General features: G+C 38.1%; 1 protein-coding gene across 14 annotated transcripts in view; it reads left to right on the forward strand.

The window, feature by feature from the left end:
• ATG10 (autophagy related 10) overlaps positions 1-16,887 on the forward strand; it is a 232,731-nt gene that overhangs the window by 41,055 nt on the left and 174,789 nt on the right. For 12 of the 14 annotated variants that reach the window (XR_010413111.1, XM_064596325.1, XM_064596326.1 and 9 more), the window contains exon 3: positions 12,724-12,831. The exons of 1 other annotated variant lie outside the window; for it this stretch is intronic. Coding sequence is in view for 12 of the 13 variants with exons in the window: in XM_064596325.1 (XP_064452395.1) it covers positions 12,724-12,831 (108 nt within the window). In the remaining variant the exon portion in view is untranslated. Of the gene's footprint in view, positions 1-1,319; positions 1,382-12,723; positions 12,832-16,887 lie in introns of all 14 variants that reach the window. One more of the 14 variants, XM_064596331.1, reaches the window with a different exon arrangement.

Raw genomic sequence — 16,887 nt, forward strand, 5'->3', positions numbered from 1 at the left:
CTGTTTCCAAACCTAAGATTGGGAATACAGCAGTGGAAGAACATGATTAACTCTTGGAAAGGAAGAAGAGGTATTAAATGATGTCTCCCAAAGATTTGTAACGTAAGTGTGAGGCAAGAGGGTGTGCTTCTGTTCTTTCTGCTATTGCATTATATCAGCCCAGCTTTCTCATAGCTCCTGCCTTGATGCAGAGGCAACAGACCTCCTTCTTCTTTGAGACTTGCTCATATCAAGCTATAGGAAGCAGGAGTTCTGATAAAAGATACAGAAGGAGAGGACATTCAGTAGCAGAGCTTAAACACGCACAGGCTTGCAATGGAAATGACTATAAGGACACAGATTGTGACTCATTCTGGGAAATATGTCTGGAAACTTTTGTTACATTAATAAAAAAGTCTGAGTGGATAACATATTCCTTCTCTTTTTCCACCTCTTCCCTCTTCTCTGTCGACAGTGTGAGTTTGCCGTGTACTTGGTATTGATCCACATAGTGGATATTGAATGCTTTTTGGCAAGTAGAATGATTTTAGTAAAGTCTTCAATCTCATATTATCCAGGCCCCATGGACAAAAAGCAGTAATTGTACTACAACTGTGCAGCCTTCTCTAAAGGCTGTCAGTATCTTCTTCCCTGTGATTGGTCAAAACCCTTTCGGTTTCCAGCAGGAGCCATGAAAATCTGGCCTCGTGTGCTCAGGCTGCAATAGCTTCTGAAGTATTGGCCATTGACTCTGTCCTACCTTGGCTTTTCTTCTGGGCAAGCTGCCTCTGTGTTAGGTGCAGGAGCTGTGTGACTACTTTTCTCTCACCTCCTTCTGCTTTGCCATCTGTACTGAGTTGAATAGTGCCCCCCCCCCCCCGCAGATTCATGTCCACCCAGAACCTGTACCTGTGACTTTATTTGAAAATAGGGTCTTTGCAGATGTAATCAAGTTAAGATGAGGCTATACTGGATTAGATTGTTTCCTAAGTACAATATAACTGGTGTCCTTGTAAGAACAGGGAGATTTGGACACAGAGGTATAGACACACAAGGGAGAAGGCCACATGAAGACAGAAGCAGAGATTGGGGTGATGCATCTACAGGTTGGCAACAACCAGAGCCTAGGAAAAGGCACGGGAGAATTCTCCCCTAGAGTCTAAAGAGAGAACATAGCCCTGCCAGCAACTTGATTTTGGACATCTATCCTCCAGATTCAGAATGGTAAGAGAATAATATATCTCTGTAGTTTTAAGCCACCCATGTTATGGTACTTAGTATGGCAACCATGCCAGGAGGGCCTTACTCACTCCCTCTTTGCCTCTTTCCCACCCTCCTAGCACGAGCCTTCTCGGAGTAAAACTGCTTAAACTCAGGTACCCTGTATTTCTTGAAAAACTAGGTAAGTTAAATTATTTGTACCACTTTTCAAGAATAGTGCTTTGAAATCAAAGTGACAACTTGCTACCCTGATAATTTTCTTCTGTCAGACTATCAAATTTCTTTCAATTTACTTTAAGTATAAAATTACTTCAGTACTCTTAATTCCCTTGAATGATTTGCTTAGAAGAGATAATGTTATAAAAAAGGAATTACTTATGAAAGGAATAAGATTTGGAGTAACTTTAAATCTAGAAATCAAGACAGGGAAGTTCAGAATGTGGGTCATTTATATGTTTGTTTTTTAAGCTATGATATTAGAAAAGCAATGATAAACCTTTGAGAACATTTTAACGAAGCAAACAAAATATGGTAAATCTCTATAAAGTTAAATTGGAAGTAGAAACAGAGAAAAATTATTTTTCTGCACCCGGTTTTCCACATGCCCTCTAATCAGTTACAGTAGCTGTTGGCCATTCCTCGGGCACAAATAAGCAAGAATGCTCTAGGACGCAAAACCAAATTGTTTAATATAAAAAAAAGTATGAGGGCACAGATGGAGGTCCCACATCTATGAACTGAAAATTGAAAACTCAAAATGGGCAAGTTGGAAAACCTGAAAACATTATTAAAAATCAAAAGAGGAAAAGGAGAATGAAATCCCACAAAATGCTTAATAGTGAAATTTAATACTGTAGAGATATCGGTTGAAAGTGTTAATAAGGAAAATGGAACCAATGTGATTTAAAGTTACTTTTGATGCTTTGGCTCCAAGAAAGGGAAGGGATTTAGCATCATTTAAATTGTAATCATTCTTTAAAATCCTGTTTAAAATGAACAGGCTGTGTAGGTACGTGTAAACAAATAAATGCATGCTCTCCTCAGATGAGGTCACCAAATTGGCTCAGTAACCTTTTCTGATTTGATAACTGGCTTATTTTCTTCTGCTCTTTTTTCCTTAGGGCCACTGTGCTTTGCTGTGCTTTGACCTCCATTTGGGGAAGGGGAGAGTAGTGAGTGTACTGCTCATCTCCAAAGTCAGGAAGGGGCTGGAGGTGAAAAGAAGGGGGACATGGGAGGCCTGAGAGTCTTACCAGGGAAAGGGAGCCAGGACTATTGTAAAAAAACAAACAAACAGGTTTTTAGACAAATGAGCACAGTGCCAGGCTTCTCCATATGTTTTTATTGAATGAAATAGAAAATTGAAAGCCCTTAAAATCGAAATTTTAAGTGGCCAAAAGAATGCCCACTTGAAAAACAAAGTGAAGATATGCTGTAATTCTAGGGAAGAAGTATCTATCACCCTTCTTTTGGTTTAGCAACTAGAGGGTTAATTTAAAAAGGAGAGAAAGTAAAAACAAAAATTAATATTGTATACAAGAACATTTTATGGTTCTTAGAATAATTTTGATTTTAGAGTAGAAGGAAAGTTTTAATGAACTTTCCTAATTCAGTCTTCCTAGCACAGTGTTACTTTTTATTTCATGGGTTGGGTCTTTATTTTATTTGTTTTATTTAATTTTTACAAGGAAAAACAGTATATGGCCATTGTAAAGCTCTGATAATACATAAATATATAAAATATAGATGAAAATATTTTCTTCCCTCTCTTTTGACTCAGTTCTATAGTTTTTCTATATGTATATATATATGTAGAATATGTATATATATGAATGCACATTTATAATATATTTACATAAATGGGGTCATTGTTCTGTAACTTACTTTTTTCACCTAACATTATATCATGGCATTTTTCTTCGTGAGCATATAGAGAAATATCTCATTATTTCTGACGGTTGCATAGTATTCCATTGTATGGATGATTTACATTTGTTTATTGGAGCCTCTATTGATGAAGAATAACTCCTTAGTTATTCTCATAGTTATCCCTGTAACTTTAAACAATGTACTTCTACTTACTCATTTTTGGACAATGATGATTGATTTCTGCTGTGATAGATGAGGAACTTAATGTGCTTATACTGTCTCCCACATTCCTTCCTGTTCGCCTTCTGATTTTTCAATTATAGTATTATTTTTATATCATCAAGATTTATAATATTTAGATTTTGTTCATTAATTATAATTAGTTCTCTGTGCTTTGTTTATAGGTTGATTAGAAATTTAAATCTAATAGAAGTATATAGTGAGTGTGCTAATGTAAACAAGATTCACTGCTGAGCTAAGTATTGTGATAGAAGGCAGTGTAACCCTCTGATACACTGCTGCTGTAGAGAGAATATTTCAGTTAAAATCCTACAGATTCTCTTTTCGTTTCATACCATGGCCATGCTAAGAAAGCTCTTTTAATTGGGAAGAGCCAGAGAACCTGTAGTCAAGGGCCAATGGTCACAGTGTTTTTGTGTGGTTTAATTTCCAGCTCATGAACAAATGTGTTCAGTAGGCATTCACACATTAGGTCACACAGATAAAAGCAATAATTATAGGTTGTGTTGTGCAAATGGTAAAGCAAGGGGGTTTCAGCCTTTATTGGATGGGACCCAGCCAGAAGATTTAATTTTTCTTAAAAGGACAGCCCCAGCTTCCTCAGCTGGAGCTGAGCTGCGTCTCCATTCCTCTTCCCTAGAAAGTTTTGAAATGAGCGTGGGCTATTTAATAAATGACTGTTATGTTTTATAAACTCCAAAATACTATAAGACCAGGGAAGATTAGAGATGTACAAAGCTCTTTTTCAAAGGTGAAGTATGTTATATCCTCACTTTTACTTTTGGGTTTTGGTTTCTTGAGTTTTTGGTCTTTTGAAATTTTTACCTAGGTGAGTCAATGGTTTACTTACCCATGAGTTACCATGAGTTACCAGTGGATTACTTTGACTGGATCTGGTCACTCTTGATACTGACTCAGAGGCATTAGAGTAGACCGTGCCAGGATTGACACATGCATTTGGAAGGTTTAACAGGGATCAGAAATTGAAACCAGAGTTAGTGAGATTGAGTAGGTATTAGCAGTGGGCATGAGGAGGGGACACACTAACATATTTAGAATTGTGTTCTGGAGGATCTCTAAATCCTTAACAATTACTTTCCTACACTATCTAACTTTGGCTTTTTAAAAAGTGGACAGATATTAGTTTAATGCCTGATCTACCCAGTGTAATCTTTGCTTTTCAGCAGCACTGTTTTTTTTCTTTTTTTCACCCCTAAGATTAATTGGCTATGGGCAGCTGCTGGTAGTATCGATTTGATCTCTTACTGAGGGAAAGAATAATCACCTGAGATCTGTGGCCTAGGTTTGGACTGTTCCTCAAGGTTCCACTGACCCTGAAGGTCTTGTTGTTTGATCAGTGTTGGCAGTGACCTAGAAACTTCTGCTTGTCTTAATTGCTCCCCAATGGCTTTGCCAAGCCCTTCCTGCAGCTGGTCATTCTGGGCAGTACACTTGAGTTTGAGTCCTATATGAAATACTTTATTGCAAGGTGGAGCTGAGGCCTCTTAGATAAGCACCAATATATAATTTTTTTTTTTTTTAGATAGCAGTGTTTTTCTAGAGAAGATCATTAAACCCTTATTAAAATTCAAGAACAGAAACCCTATAATTATTTGGATAGCTGGATTCCAACAGGCATAACAGCTCTCTGGGTGGCATAGCCTATGGCAACTTGTGAGAAAGCAGACACAAACTTGTTCTGTTAGGAAATCCTTAGATCCCCATCCAATACTCAGTCAGCACTGCACTAGAAAACTTGGTTGTCTCTGTAGGGTTCTACATAGCTTCCAGGACATTTTCTCCCTAGAAGTTCAAAACTGGAATTTATTACAGCAGTGTGATAACCTGGAGGCATATGTTCAAAGGGCAGTCAGTGAAGTATTTGTTCAGTATGAAGTGTTATTTATAGGCACAGACGGGTTTGTGCCCTAAAAAAGTAAGTTTCCTTTCTAACCTTCCACTGTCCTCACCCAAACTTTCAGAGGTCACCAATGATACCAGTGTCTTGGGTATCCTTCCAGATATATTCAGTGCACACACTAACACATGCAGTTGTATTTAAATAAATGGTAGCATAATATACATACATGCATACTTTTGTGCACATTTTTCCCCTAATGATCTTAGTTATTATTCCATATCAATACTTATAGAACTTACTAATTTTTTATGGCTGCATAACATTCCATTATTTGGATATACCATAATTTAACTTCATTGATAGACATTTAGGTTGTTTCCAATAGAGTGCTATTAAAGCAATACTTTGTACGTATCATTGCATGAATTTTATTTCCTGCATGTGCAACTATATCTGTAAGATGGATTTCTGGGTGGAAGATATGTGCATTTTTAATTTGGATAGTTATTGCCAACTTGTTCCCCAGGGAAGTTACATTAATTTAAACTATCCTGCCCATGGCAATGTATGACAGTGCCTGTGTATTTTTTCTACACACAATACAGTGCTTTTGATCTTTGCCAATCTGATAGGTAAAAAAATGGTATCACATAGTTTTAATTTGTATTTTTCTTATGGGTAATGTATCTTATGAGTAAAACAGGTTTATTTTTATATGGTTAATATCCATATGTACTTCCTCTTTAGTGAACTCTTTATATCGTTGCTCATTTTCCTGTTGAACTGTTGGTCTCTTTATTTTTTTTTATTTTTTAAATATTTTTTTTATTTGAGAAAGAGAAAGTGTGTGAGAGCAAGTGCACGAGTGAGGGGGGAGGGGCAGAGGGAGAAGGAGAAGCAGACTCCTCGCTGAGCAGAGAGCCCGATGCGGGGCTTGATCCCAGGACTCTGAGGTCGTGACCTGAACTGAAGATAGCTGCTTAACCGACGGAGCCACCTAGGTGCCCAGTTGGTCTTTTTCTTATTGGTTTATTGGAACTACTAATACATTGGGGAAATTAAAACTATTTATATACTAACAAAATTAGTCCTTTTCTATGATATGGGCTACAGATCTGTTTTTCACATTTTGTTATTTGTCTTTTAACTTTATGGTGTTAAGATTTTTTTCCATGGGGTAGAAGTTATCAAAATTTTATTATGACTGTGGGGTTTTTATCTGTTTTTAAAATATCTTTAAAATACATATATAAATATAAGTATGAAATTATATATGTATATTCCTGTGTTTTCATCTAGCACATTGATGGTATTGTTTTTCTCGTTTAGGTCTTTATTCCTTGTTTTGTTGTAAGGTGAAAGGTATTCTGTGTAGATAACTTGAGTTTTGACTGAGAGGAGGGAGTGTTCTTTTTTCCATTAGTGGTGACATTTCCTATTATTTCTCTTCTACAGTGACAGAGTGAAGCAACCTGCTTTGTTGTGGATGGGCAGTATGGAGTTCTGATGGCTGAAGTGTAGTTGGACATGGCACAGCGGTGGTTTTAAGTTATGAGATTAATGGCAGTTAAAGAGGCTTGGGTCAAAGCTGGGCAAGTTGCCAGAAAGCAGGGTTTGAGGTGGTCATGAAGACCACCTAAAAAGCAGTCTTGGTACTGTGAAGATGAGAATTCACTCAAGCTGAGAATTCAGAGGCCAGTTCAGCATATGGAGAGCTCCAAGCGAGCCACGGTATTCTTGGAGGTTGGGAGTTGTTTGTGGCCATTTCTCCTGAGACAGCTATGGATTACTTGGCTGACTCTGTTCTCAGAGTTTAAAATGGCAACTTCAGTGAATTAAGTAAAGTAGTTCTCAACCCTGGCTTCCTGTAGAGTCTACACTACAGGAAGATTGTGTCTTCACTGGTCTGAGGGGGACCCCGGCTAGGGGTGAGAAGCACTGTTTAATGTAATCAGTTTGCAATGCCTTTGAGTCAGAGGTTGCAGTGCACGTTGCCTCGGTGCTTCCTAGTGTGCACACAAATCATCTGGGATCCTGTTAAATACAGATTCTGATTCAGGAGTCTGGGGTGTAGCTTGGGATTCTGCCTGTCTAACAAGCTCCCAGGTGACAAGGAGGCTGCTGGTCCCCAGACCTATACTTGAATGGCTTCGGTTTGTTTTACTCTGTGCAAAGCGTGGACTTACACCACTCCGTGAGAATCAGTAAACATGTTTCTGCCGTGATCCGGACTCTGGCAGAATTGCTTAGTGTGGTAGAAAGAGCATTGGGTCAAGAGGTCTGCTTTCTACCTCCAGCACTTCCCCCATTTAGCTGTAAGACAAGTCTCTTGAAAGTACTTCAGTCCAGACGAACCATGAGAGACGATGGACTCTGAAAAACAAAGTGAGGGTTCTAGAGGGGAGGGGGGTGGGAGGATGGGTTAGCCTGGTGATGGGTATTAAAGAGGGCACGTTCTGCATGGAGTACTGGGTGTTATGCACAAACAATGAATCCTGGAACACTACATCAAAAACTAATGATGTAATGTATGGTGATTAACATAACAATAAAAAATTAAAATTATTTAAGCAAAAAAAAAAAAGTACTTCAGTCCTTCACCCTCTTATCTCTAAAACTAGAGGGTTGAACTGGATAAATTGCAAGGTTCCCTTTGTTCCTACCTCTCCTGTTATGGTCCAGGGTGTTTTCAGGGACTAGGGACCAGGGACCAGGTTTTTATGTGGAACTAGACTCTGTAGTTAGGACCCTTTCTTCCCCAGAGCCTGGGGCCTAGGCCCTAACTTTGGATTGATTGGGGGAAATAAAACTAACACATGTTAAAAAATTAAAGAAAACTTTTTTTTTTTAAAGATTTTATTTATTTGAGAGAGAGGGAGAGAGCACAAGTGGGGGGAGGGACAGAGGGAGAGAGAAAAGCAGACTCCCCACTGAGCGGGCAGCCTGACATGGGGCTCGATCCCGATCAGGACCTAAGCTGAAGGCAGACACTTAACCGACTGAGCCACCCAGGCGCCCCCCAAAATGAAAGAAAACAACGTTGAATTGTAAGCTATCATAAGTACAGAAAGAATGCAGGGAAGCTAGAGTTGAGTGTCTACCAGAAAAGTCAGTCGAGATTTGAGTCAATTATCATTTATTGGGCCAGATGGACTGTAGTGCTAGTTCAGGGGGCAGTTCTCATGCTTTTATGTTTGCTTGTTTCTACAAAAACAACCTTCAAAACAGTGAAGAACAAAACATATTTTTCTGCCTTAAATTAAAACAGTGTAGGAGAAAGGCCTACTTTCATGGAAGTAAATGTTTGAAAGGAAGCTAAGTTGCTATAAACTGTTTTTTTTTCTATTTTTAATTTTTCAAGGCTAATTTTGACTGTTGAGAGATTGATACCAAAAAGAAAATTACTGTGACCAGATAGAGGCTGAGTCAAAAACCCTTGTGCATTTCCCTATAGACACTAATAAGTAGCATCAGAAATTACCTAAAATAGAAATAAAATCCCTTAAATTATAAGTAATATTAAAAATGACATATTTCTCTATCTTAATTCATTGGAAAAGAGATCAGATAATACATTTAGATTTTATAACATAGGTGCATAGGAATTTTGGACTTAACCTCTTGATGTCAAAGGAAGTGTATTTTGCCTTGTAATTAGGGTTTTACTAAATTATAGTTTGCCTTAAGAAGTTGTATGATCAGTGCTCATGAAATAGAATAGTTGCTCTAATTTGATGAATCAGATTCAGTACACAGTTTAGTTCTAACTCTTCTCTGAATATCTTGAGGTTTTTTTTCCTCTATAGCTAGATTATTTTTAAATTGCAGACTGTTTTTACTTTTTGTCTCACAATCACCTACCTTTATGGCTTTACTATATTTGGCAAATCTTCTATATAATCAGCTACTGATTATTATAATGAAAGTAATCATATAATACAGTAGAAATCATGTAGTTTGTTTATTCATTCGAGTCAAACTATTTTATTGTTTAAGAGACTCTTTCTGTGGTCATAGGAGGCTCATTCTTAACAGTAGGAAAATCTCATCTAGTTTTAAACTAATAACATAACATAGGTCATTTTATAGAAAGATTATTTTAGTTGCAAGTGACAGAAAACCCAATCCAAATTGGGTGAAGTCAAGAAAGGACTTTTTGGGGCCATGTAACTGAAAAATTTGAGCGTGGAACTAGCTTTAGGTATGGTTGGTGTGAACAGTGTCATCAAGATCTGGTCTTTCTGCATCTCATGCACTGCTTTCTGCACTGGCTTCATTCTCAGGCTCCATTTGATTACATGATGGCTGCCAAAACTGCCAAGGCTTTATCTTCCTGGTTCAAATCCAGTAGAAAAGAGAATATCCTCCCCTATCCCCTAATCCAAGTCCTGAACTGTGTTTCATTGGCCCTGAGTAGATTTTTTTTACCGTCCTGAGTCTCTGAGGCCAACAGGACTGATGCTCTTACTGGCCAGTTCAGAGTATTGTGATCATTCCTGTAGTAGGGGGCCATGTCCACACTGATAGGGGGAAGGGAATGATTCCTTAGAAGAAAATTAGCTACTGTTTAAGAAGAAGCGGAAATAGATACCCGGTGTAAAAAGCAACAGCAACAACTACAATCCCTACATATATCTTTCTCAGTTTAAGCCGATATTAAAAGTCATTTATGTTGTCTAGATACAAAGATTTCAGTGGTTGAAGGCCCTCAGGTATGCTTTGCATTTGGATGATGCAGAGCTAGAATTTAAAACAATAATTCCATCTACAAAATGTATCATATTGGGGTGCCTGGGTGGCTCCGTCAGTTGAGCGTGGGACTCTTGGTTTCTGCTTGGGTCATGTTCTGGATGTTGTGAGACTGAAACTCCCATGGGTTCCACTCTGGCACAGAGTCTGCTTGAGATTCTCTCCCTCCCCCTCTGCCCCTCCTCCTGCTCAAGCTCTTGTGCTCTCTCTCTCAAATAAATAAATAAAATAAGATACTTTTATTTTTTTTTAAAGATTTTATTTATTTGACAGAGAGAGACATAGTGAGAGAGGGAACACAAGCAGGGGGAGTGGGAGAGGGGAGAAGCAGGCTTCCCGCGGAGCAGGGAGCCTGATGCAGGGCTCCATCCCAGGACCCTGGGATCATGACCTGAGCTGAAGGCAGACACTTAACGGCTGAGCCACCCAGGCGCCCAAAGTAAAATACTTTTAAAGGTGATAGTATTGGTTACCTGATAGCTTACGTTACAGGGAGGAAGGGTATTTAAATATTTAACAATCTGTGGCAGGGGCATCAACCAATCAGAATAAGTTGGGTCCAGCCAGTGGAACTGGTACTGATCAGGACCAACCAGCAGGGTTCTTTGGTGAGTGCTGGTGGGATGTCAGCCCAGTTAACTGGGAGGCATTGTAAAGGTGCCGCCAGAGTTCTTAGAAAATGTAGTTCCTGTATTAGTTTCCTAGAGCTACCATAAGAAAGTGCCATGAACTGAATGACTTAAAACAAATTTATTCTCTTCCAGTTCTGGAGGTTGGGAGTTGAAAATCAAGGTGTCTACGGGGCCATGCTCCCTCTAAAGGCTCTAGAGAAGAACTTTTCTTTGCCTCTTCTAGCTTCTGGTGGTTGGTGGCCATTGTTGGCATTCTTTGTCTTATAGATGCACCACTTCAGTCTGTGCCTCTATCTTCCCCTGGCCTTCTCCCTTGTGTGTTTGTGTCTCTGTAGCCAGATTTTCCTCTTAAAAGGAAATTACTCATATTGGATTCAGGGTCTACCCTATCCCAGTATGACCTCATCTTCACTTTATTACATTTGCATAGACCCTATTTCCCAAATAAGGTCACATTCACAGGTTCCAGGGGGACATGAGTTGTGAAGGGACATTATTCAACCCAGTACACTTACCTAAAATCCAATGCTCTTACATAGTTGGCATGACACAATTTTTTTAAAGATTTATTTATTAATTTTAGAGAAAGAGTGAGCAGGAGGGAGGGGCTGAGGGAGAGGGAGAGAGAGTCTTAAGCAGATTCCATGCTAAGCACAGAGCCTGACACAGGGCTTGGTCTCACCACCCCCGAGATCATGACCTGAGCCGAAACCAGGAGTCAGACGCTTAACCTACTGTGCCACCCAGGTGCCCTGGCATGACACGAATTAAAAAAAATAAATTCAATATTAAATCACTCACAAACACTATAAAATTTTTCTTTTCTTATTGTGTAGTTAAAAACTGAATTTTTGAATCTTAGTAAAATTATTTAAGTGAGTTATGAATGGTTTTAGTTGGAATGCTATTCTGTACTTTTGTTACTGCATCAGATTAAATAATCACATTTCCTTAGTTATAACTGTTTAAATTCTGTTAAAATTTGAGTGTTAACAGTGACAATTTTGTGGAGAATTAATAATATTCATTAATATGTGAGTATGTGTATGAGGAAGTATTATATTTTTATATATGACTTTATTGAATTCAACCAAGTTTTGCTTTTTAAAAAATGGAACTGACCACAATTAGATAAACATAAGTGTATTTAAGAGCAAGTATAGGAAAGAAGTGAGAAATACAACTGGTGAAAGGCTCGGAAACCATATCTTCTATGGAACATTTGAAAATGGTGCTAATTGTCTTCAAATCTATGAAAAATGGCTTTGTGGAAAAGAGTTTAGACTCTGGAGGGCAGAACTAAAACCAGTGAGTTAAGGTTAAAGAGAAACATTTCAGTGCAATATAAAATAATATTTTCTCATTGAACTATGTACCATGTACCAAAATGGAGGTGGTGGTCATATAAAGGGGTAAAGCAAAGGTTCCTGGAAGTGCTTAGGCAGGTGCTGCACAGTTACCTCCGTGTGATGTTGTAATGGAGATCTTGCTTTGAACAAGAAATTAAAATGGAAGGTCCCTTTTAGCTTCAAGATCTGTTGCAAGTCCTCTTTAAATCTCTCTTTCTATATAGGCCATGAAATCAATATTAATATGTGACAAAGTATTTCTATAAGTTTAAATGCTTTTTTTTTTTTTAAAGGTTTTTTTATTTATTCATTCGAGACACAGAGATACAGAGAGAGAGAGAATATGAGCAGGGGGAGAAGCAGAGGGAGGGGAGAAGCAGGCCCCCTGCTGAGCAGGGAGTCCGATGCAGGACTCGATCCCAGGACCCTGGGATCATGACCTGAGCCAAAGGCAGACGCTTAACCATCTGAGCCACCCAGGCGCCCCAGTTTAAATGCTTCTTAACAGCTGCAAACCTGAGGTTTTGCTCCATGACTTACGTGCTATGAACTGCTTGGAAGAAAAAGGAGGGGGGATACCTAAGAGAAGGGGAAACACCATTAATAAGTAAGAAAGGTAGGGGATTAAAACTGCTATTCAATGAGTACCTACTATGTGCAGGGTTTATCAGATGAGTTCCTTTATCCATATTATACCTCATGTCATTTAATATACTTAGTTTTTTATTACTCAGTTTGAAATTTATGAGAAACCGTAGTTCTTAATATGATGAATTCTAAAAATAATTGGCATTTTCTTATGTATTCTTCATGTGGAACACAGGATTGTTCTGAAGGCTACATGTGCAAAACATATTTTCAAATTAAACCTGGGACAGTGGTGTCACATCTGGGAACATCTGCCCATGTACAGACATGTCTTCCCACAGAGGTAAGTGGTTTACTGTATCATATTCTCCTTTCCAGTCTTTGTGAAGTATAAATGAAGCAATTTAAATCTGTTAAATATATATTTGAAAAAAATGACTGGCATTGGATCCTGGGCCTCCTCTAGGGGGAGAATTGAACATCATTGGTTAGGGGGTATTTTCTTCTATAATATTGAAAGCAGGAATTGTGGTAAAGCTAAGATCCACTCTGAGTCAATACAGACTGTGGATCTGAAGACCACTGTTGCCTTCCGTTGCCTGTTGATTTTTCTCCAGTGAAATCCTCCCAGGACAACACAGATCTGTCCCTCAGCTGATTAATACATGGCTGGAGACTTCTGCCTAGTCTGTCTGCCTTTAACTGTTTTCTCCTATGCCCTTTAAAATATGCTGGACCTGGGTCTTATTCCTTAAGGGACTTCAACCTTGACTTGAAAATCTTGGTAAATTAAATTTTAATAAGGTGATAATGGCTTAGTGGTTTTCTGGGATACTTTCAATTTTATTTTTATCAAAATGCAAATAGCCTTCTTGTATTGTTATTGTTAGTAAGGAAATTTTTAATATATCCATGGCAAAAGTAAACAATAAAGACATATATAAAGAGTAAAAAAACTCCCATATGTCCTTTAACTGGAGATAGCCACTTTTAATATTTTAGTAAATATCCTTCCACACATTTTCTATTATATAGACACATACATACTTTTCTTTTTTTGCAATGAACAAGTCATATATCATGGAGATCTTTCCATGTCAGCAAATGTAGAATTCCATAGTTCTTTTTAAATGGCTTCATTGCATTCCATCCTATGGATATAATCACCATAATTTTGTAGAGCCCATTCTGAAGTAAAATACTTGAATTCTAAAATGGAATTGGTGGAGATCTAATTGTTTCAACACAAAGGAAGAAAATACTAATGCTTGGAATTCTGAGCATCCTGGTAAGTGGGAGAGGACACTTTTCTTGTGAAGGAAGAGCCCTTTCTCAGGACCTGTTAAATCAGTCCCATTTGGCAATCCAGCATTAGCTCCCCCCCCCCCCCATATGACACTGGCCTAGAAGTAACTCTTGCCAATGTAATTCAGTTTGCAAGTTATTCTTGAGGGTATTGTGTTTGGTAATAAGCTAAGTGCCCCTGGGTGGCAACTCAAATCCTGGTTACTGTTTCATAGTTCAAATAGCCAAGATCAAATCTGAGGCCAAGCATATTAGGAAACTTTTCAATTCATTATATATTAACTTAAAAAATGCACATGAAAATGGTGATTTAAAAGATGAATTACCAGTTTATGCCTAACAAGTTGGCAGAGATTGAAAAGCACTAAAAAGTGGTGTTGACAGTGAGGGAACTGACACTTTTTGGTTGATGTTTTAACTTCACACAGTATAAAGATGGGCACATACTATGAACAATTTATTCCAGTTCTAGGAATTAACCTCATAAAATAGAAATCTCTTCAACATTTTTCGTTTTAAACATTTTCTAAAAAATTTCAAACATGAAAAAGTTGCAAAAATTTTGAAGTCAATATCCATATACTCATCACCTAGATTCTATCATTAACATTTGCTGTGTTTGCTTTATTATATGTCTGTCCTTCATCTATCAGTACATCTTGTTTTTTGATTTAATACTTTTACCTCGAAGTAGATTGCAGACAAATACTCATAGAATAATTAGAAATGTACACAGAGATTTACCTGCATTCATCTCAACATTATTTATACTAGGAAGAAATGGGAACTACTGAAATGTATACAATAATGGATTGGTTAATTATGGCACATCTCTATGATGGCATTTTTGATTCAGTAGGTCTGGAATAGGGCCTCAGAGTTTGCAGTTCTAACAAGTTCCCGAACACTACTGCTTCTGCTGGTCCAGGGATCACATTTTGAGAACCACTGCATTGCTCTATGATAGAATGCTTAGCATATTTGAGATGCTGCACAGCTGAGATAGTTAGTTAATATGATATATGACAGAGTCGATATTACAATAATCTTGGTGGGATGAAAGATGTCTCAGGTTGGGTTTGCCAGAAGCAGAGCCTGAAATGGAGTTGCCTGTTCAAGTGATTTGTTATGGATGAGCTCTTAGAAGAAAGAGAGTGACAAGCAGAATAAGACAAGGGATAAAAGCTAAGGAAGAACGTGGTCTCCGCTAGAAACGAACTTGGGTCTGATCCCATGGGAAGCTCTGGAGCACAAACTACACCCAGAATTAGTTCCACTTTGTGTCATTGGGATGGGTCTTTTGTACTCTGTGATAGTTACTGGCTTATCATTCAGTCATTGGATGAAGTGGAGGTGCACATAATTTCCCAAGCCAGGTGGCTCCAGTGTTACTGAGTAATTCTTCTGTGTGTTGTTATCAGCTAACAGTCAAAACAGCTAAGTGGAGGTGGGTGCACTGGTCTGAAGGGGAGCTAGAATGGGCATCAACAGTGTCCACTACCAAAGAATAATGTGAAACCAACAAAACGGGATCTATAGGAAAATATATATTTAAGTTCTGTATGTATGTATGTATGTATTTATTCATTTATTTATTTAAATGGAGAGGCAGGCTCTCTTTTTTTTTAAGATTTTATTTATTTATTTGACAGAGAGAGAGAGATAGTGAGAGCAGGAACACAAGCAGGGGGAGTGGGAGAGGGAGAAGCAGGCTTCCCGCCAAGCAGGGAGCCCGATGCGGGGCTCGATCCCAGGACCCTGGGATCATGACCTGAGCCGAAGGCAGACGCTTAATGACTGAGCCACCAGGCGCCCCTAAGTTCTGTATTTAGATGCAAGGAGGGAGACAATGCTGTTTTGGAAAATGTGTTTATTTTTCAAAGAACTATTTCATAGAAGTATGCCATTATGTTAACATGTGTTTTAAATGAACACATGTTAAATTTTTATAAATTTTATAAATTTTATAAATTTTATAAATTTTAGTTTTAACTGCTAATAACAGTGAATGTCAATAGATAAACTCTATTAAACAGAAGCTCATTGGGATCTTCAATGAATTTTAAATGTGAAAACGGGTCCTGAGGCCAAAAAGTTTGAGAACCATTGATCTAGATCAAGGAAATATTACAATATTACATGTGAAGAACACTGATAACTAGAATATATAATAAACACACAAGTAAGAGTTGGAAAATCATAATAAATAGAATATTTATCATAAGTAGAATTCATTCATGATGAGAAGCATCCCAGGGGCCATAGGTAGGCTTGCATACATTGCTATGAAGAATATTTGGGGGCTCTGGAGATGTTAAACTGGAAGTGAAGACCTAGGAAAGCTGGTTGTCTTCAGATACCTAGAAGCCTGTTCTGTGGAAGAGAGAATAATAAGTTTACTTTGTTTTTGAGGATAAAACCAGTTTGTGTTTGGAAATTATTCTAGATAATTCTCTCTAATGTTTAGTGATGCCTACAGTGAAGTTGGTCACTTTGCAAAGTTGTATGCTGCCTCCCCTTTCATGATGATGTTCATCAACAGAGTGAATACAGTGAGTGGTCATTTACTGAAATGCTTGGATGCTTAAAACGCAAGGCAGATGATGAGTGAGTGAAGTGGAATGATGGGAAGTGCAGTGGAGAAGTAGAGAAAGCACGACTCATCCAATAGGGCAGCAGACATGCAGCTCCATGTGGATTTTAAAGATGAGGCACAGATCTGGATTTTTGTGCATTGGCTTAATTAAAACAAAACAAAACAAAAGCTGTGGAGGTCATGTAGACTATATTTATGGGCTGCAGATTGTCCTTAGGCCACCACCCTGTAACCTAGCCTCTATTATTAAAGAAAGGAGTCCTGCGTTGTATAAAAGACTAACCTAGGGGACCGCTGATTTCTCTTTCAAATTTAAAGCCCAAAAAGTTCCATATCTCTGCATTTCCAATTTAAAGATATTCTGCTAATAGTTGTTTCAGTTTTGTTTTTTTTAAATTTGGCCATGTATAATGTGGGAAATCAGCTCACTTCCTTGTTCTAACCAGAATCAGCCTTCTTGATTGTAGAAAGATGGCTGGATTCATGATTTTTATGACT

Source organism: Mirounga angustirostris, unplaced genomic scaffold (assembly GCF_029215605.1).
Source record: "Mirounga angustirostris isolate CCGP_5_RB_7025 unplaced genomic scaffold, mMirAng1.0.hap1 SCAF_7, whole genome shotgun sequence".
NCBI lineage: Eukaryota > Metazoa > Chordata > Mammalia > Carnivora > Phocidae > Mirounga > Mirounga angustirostris.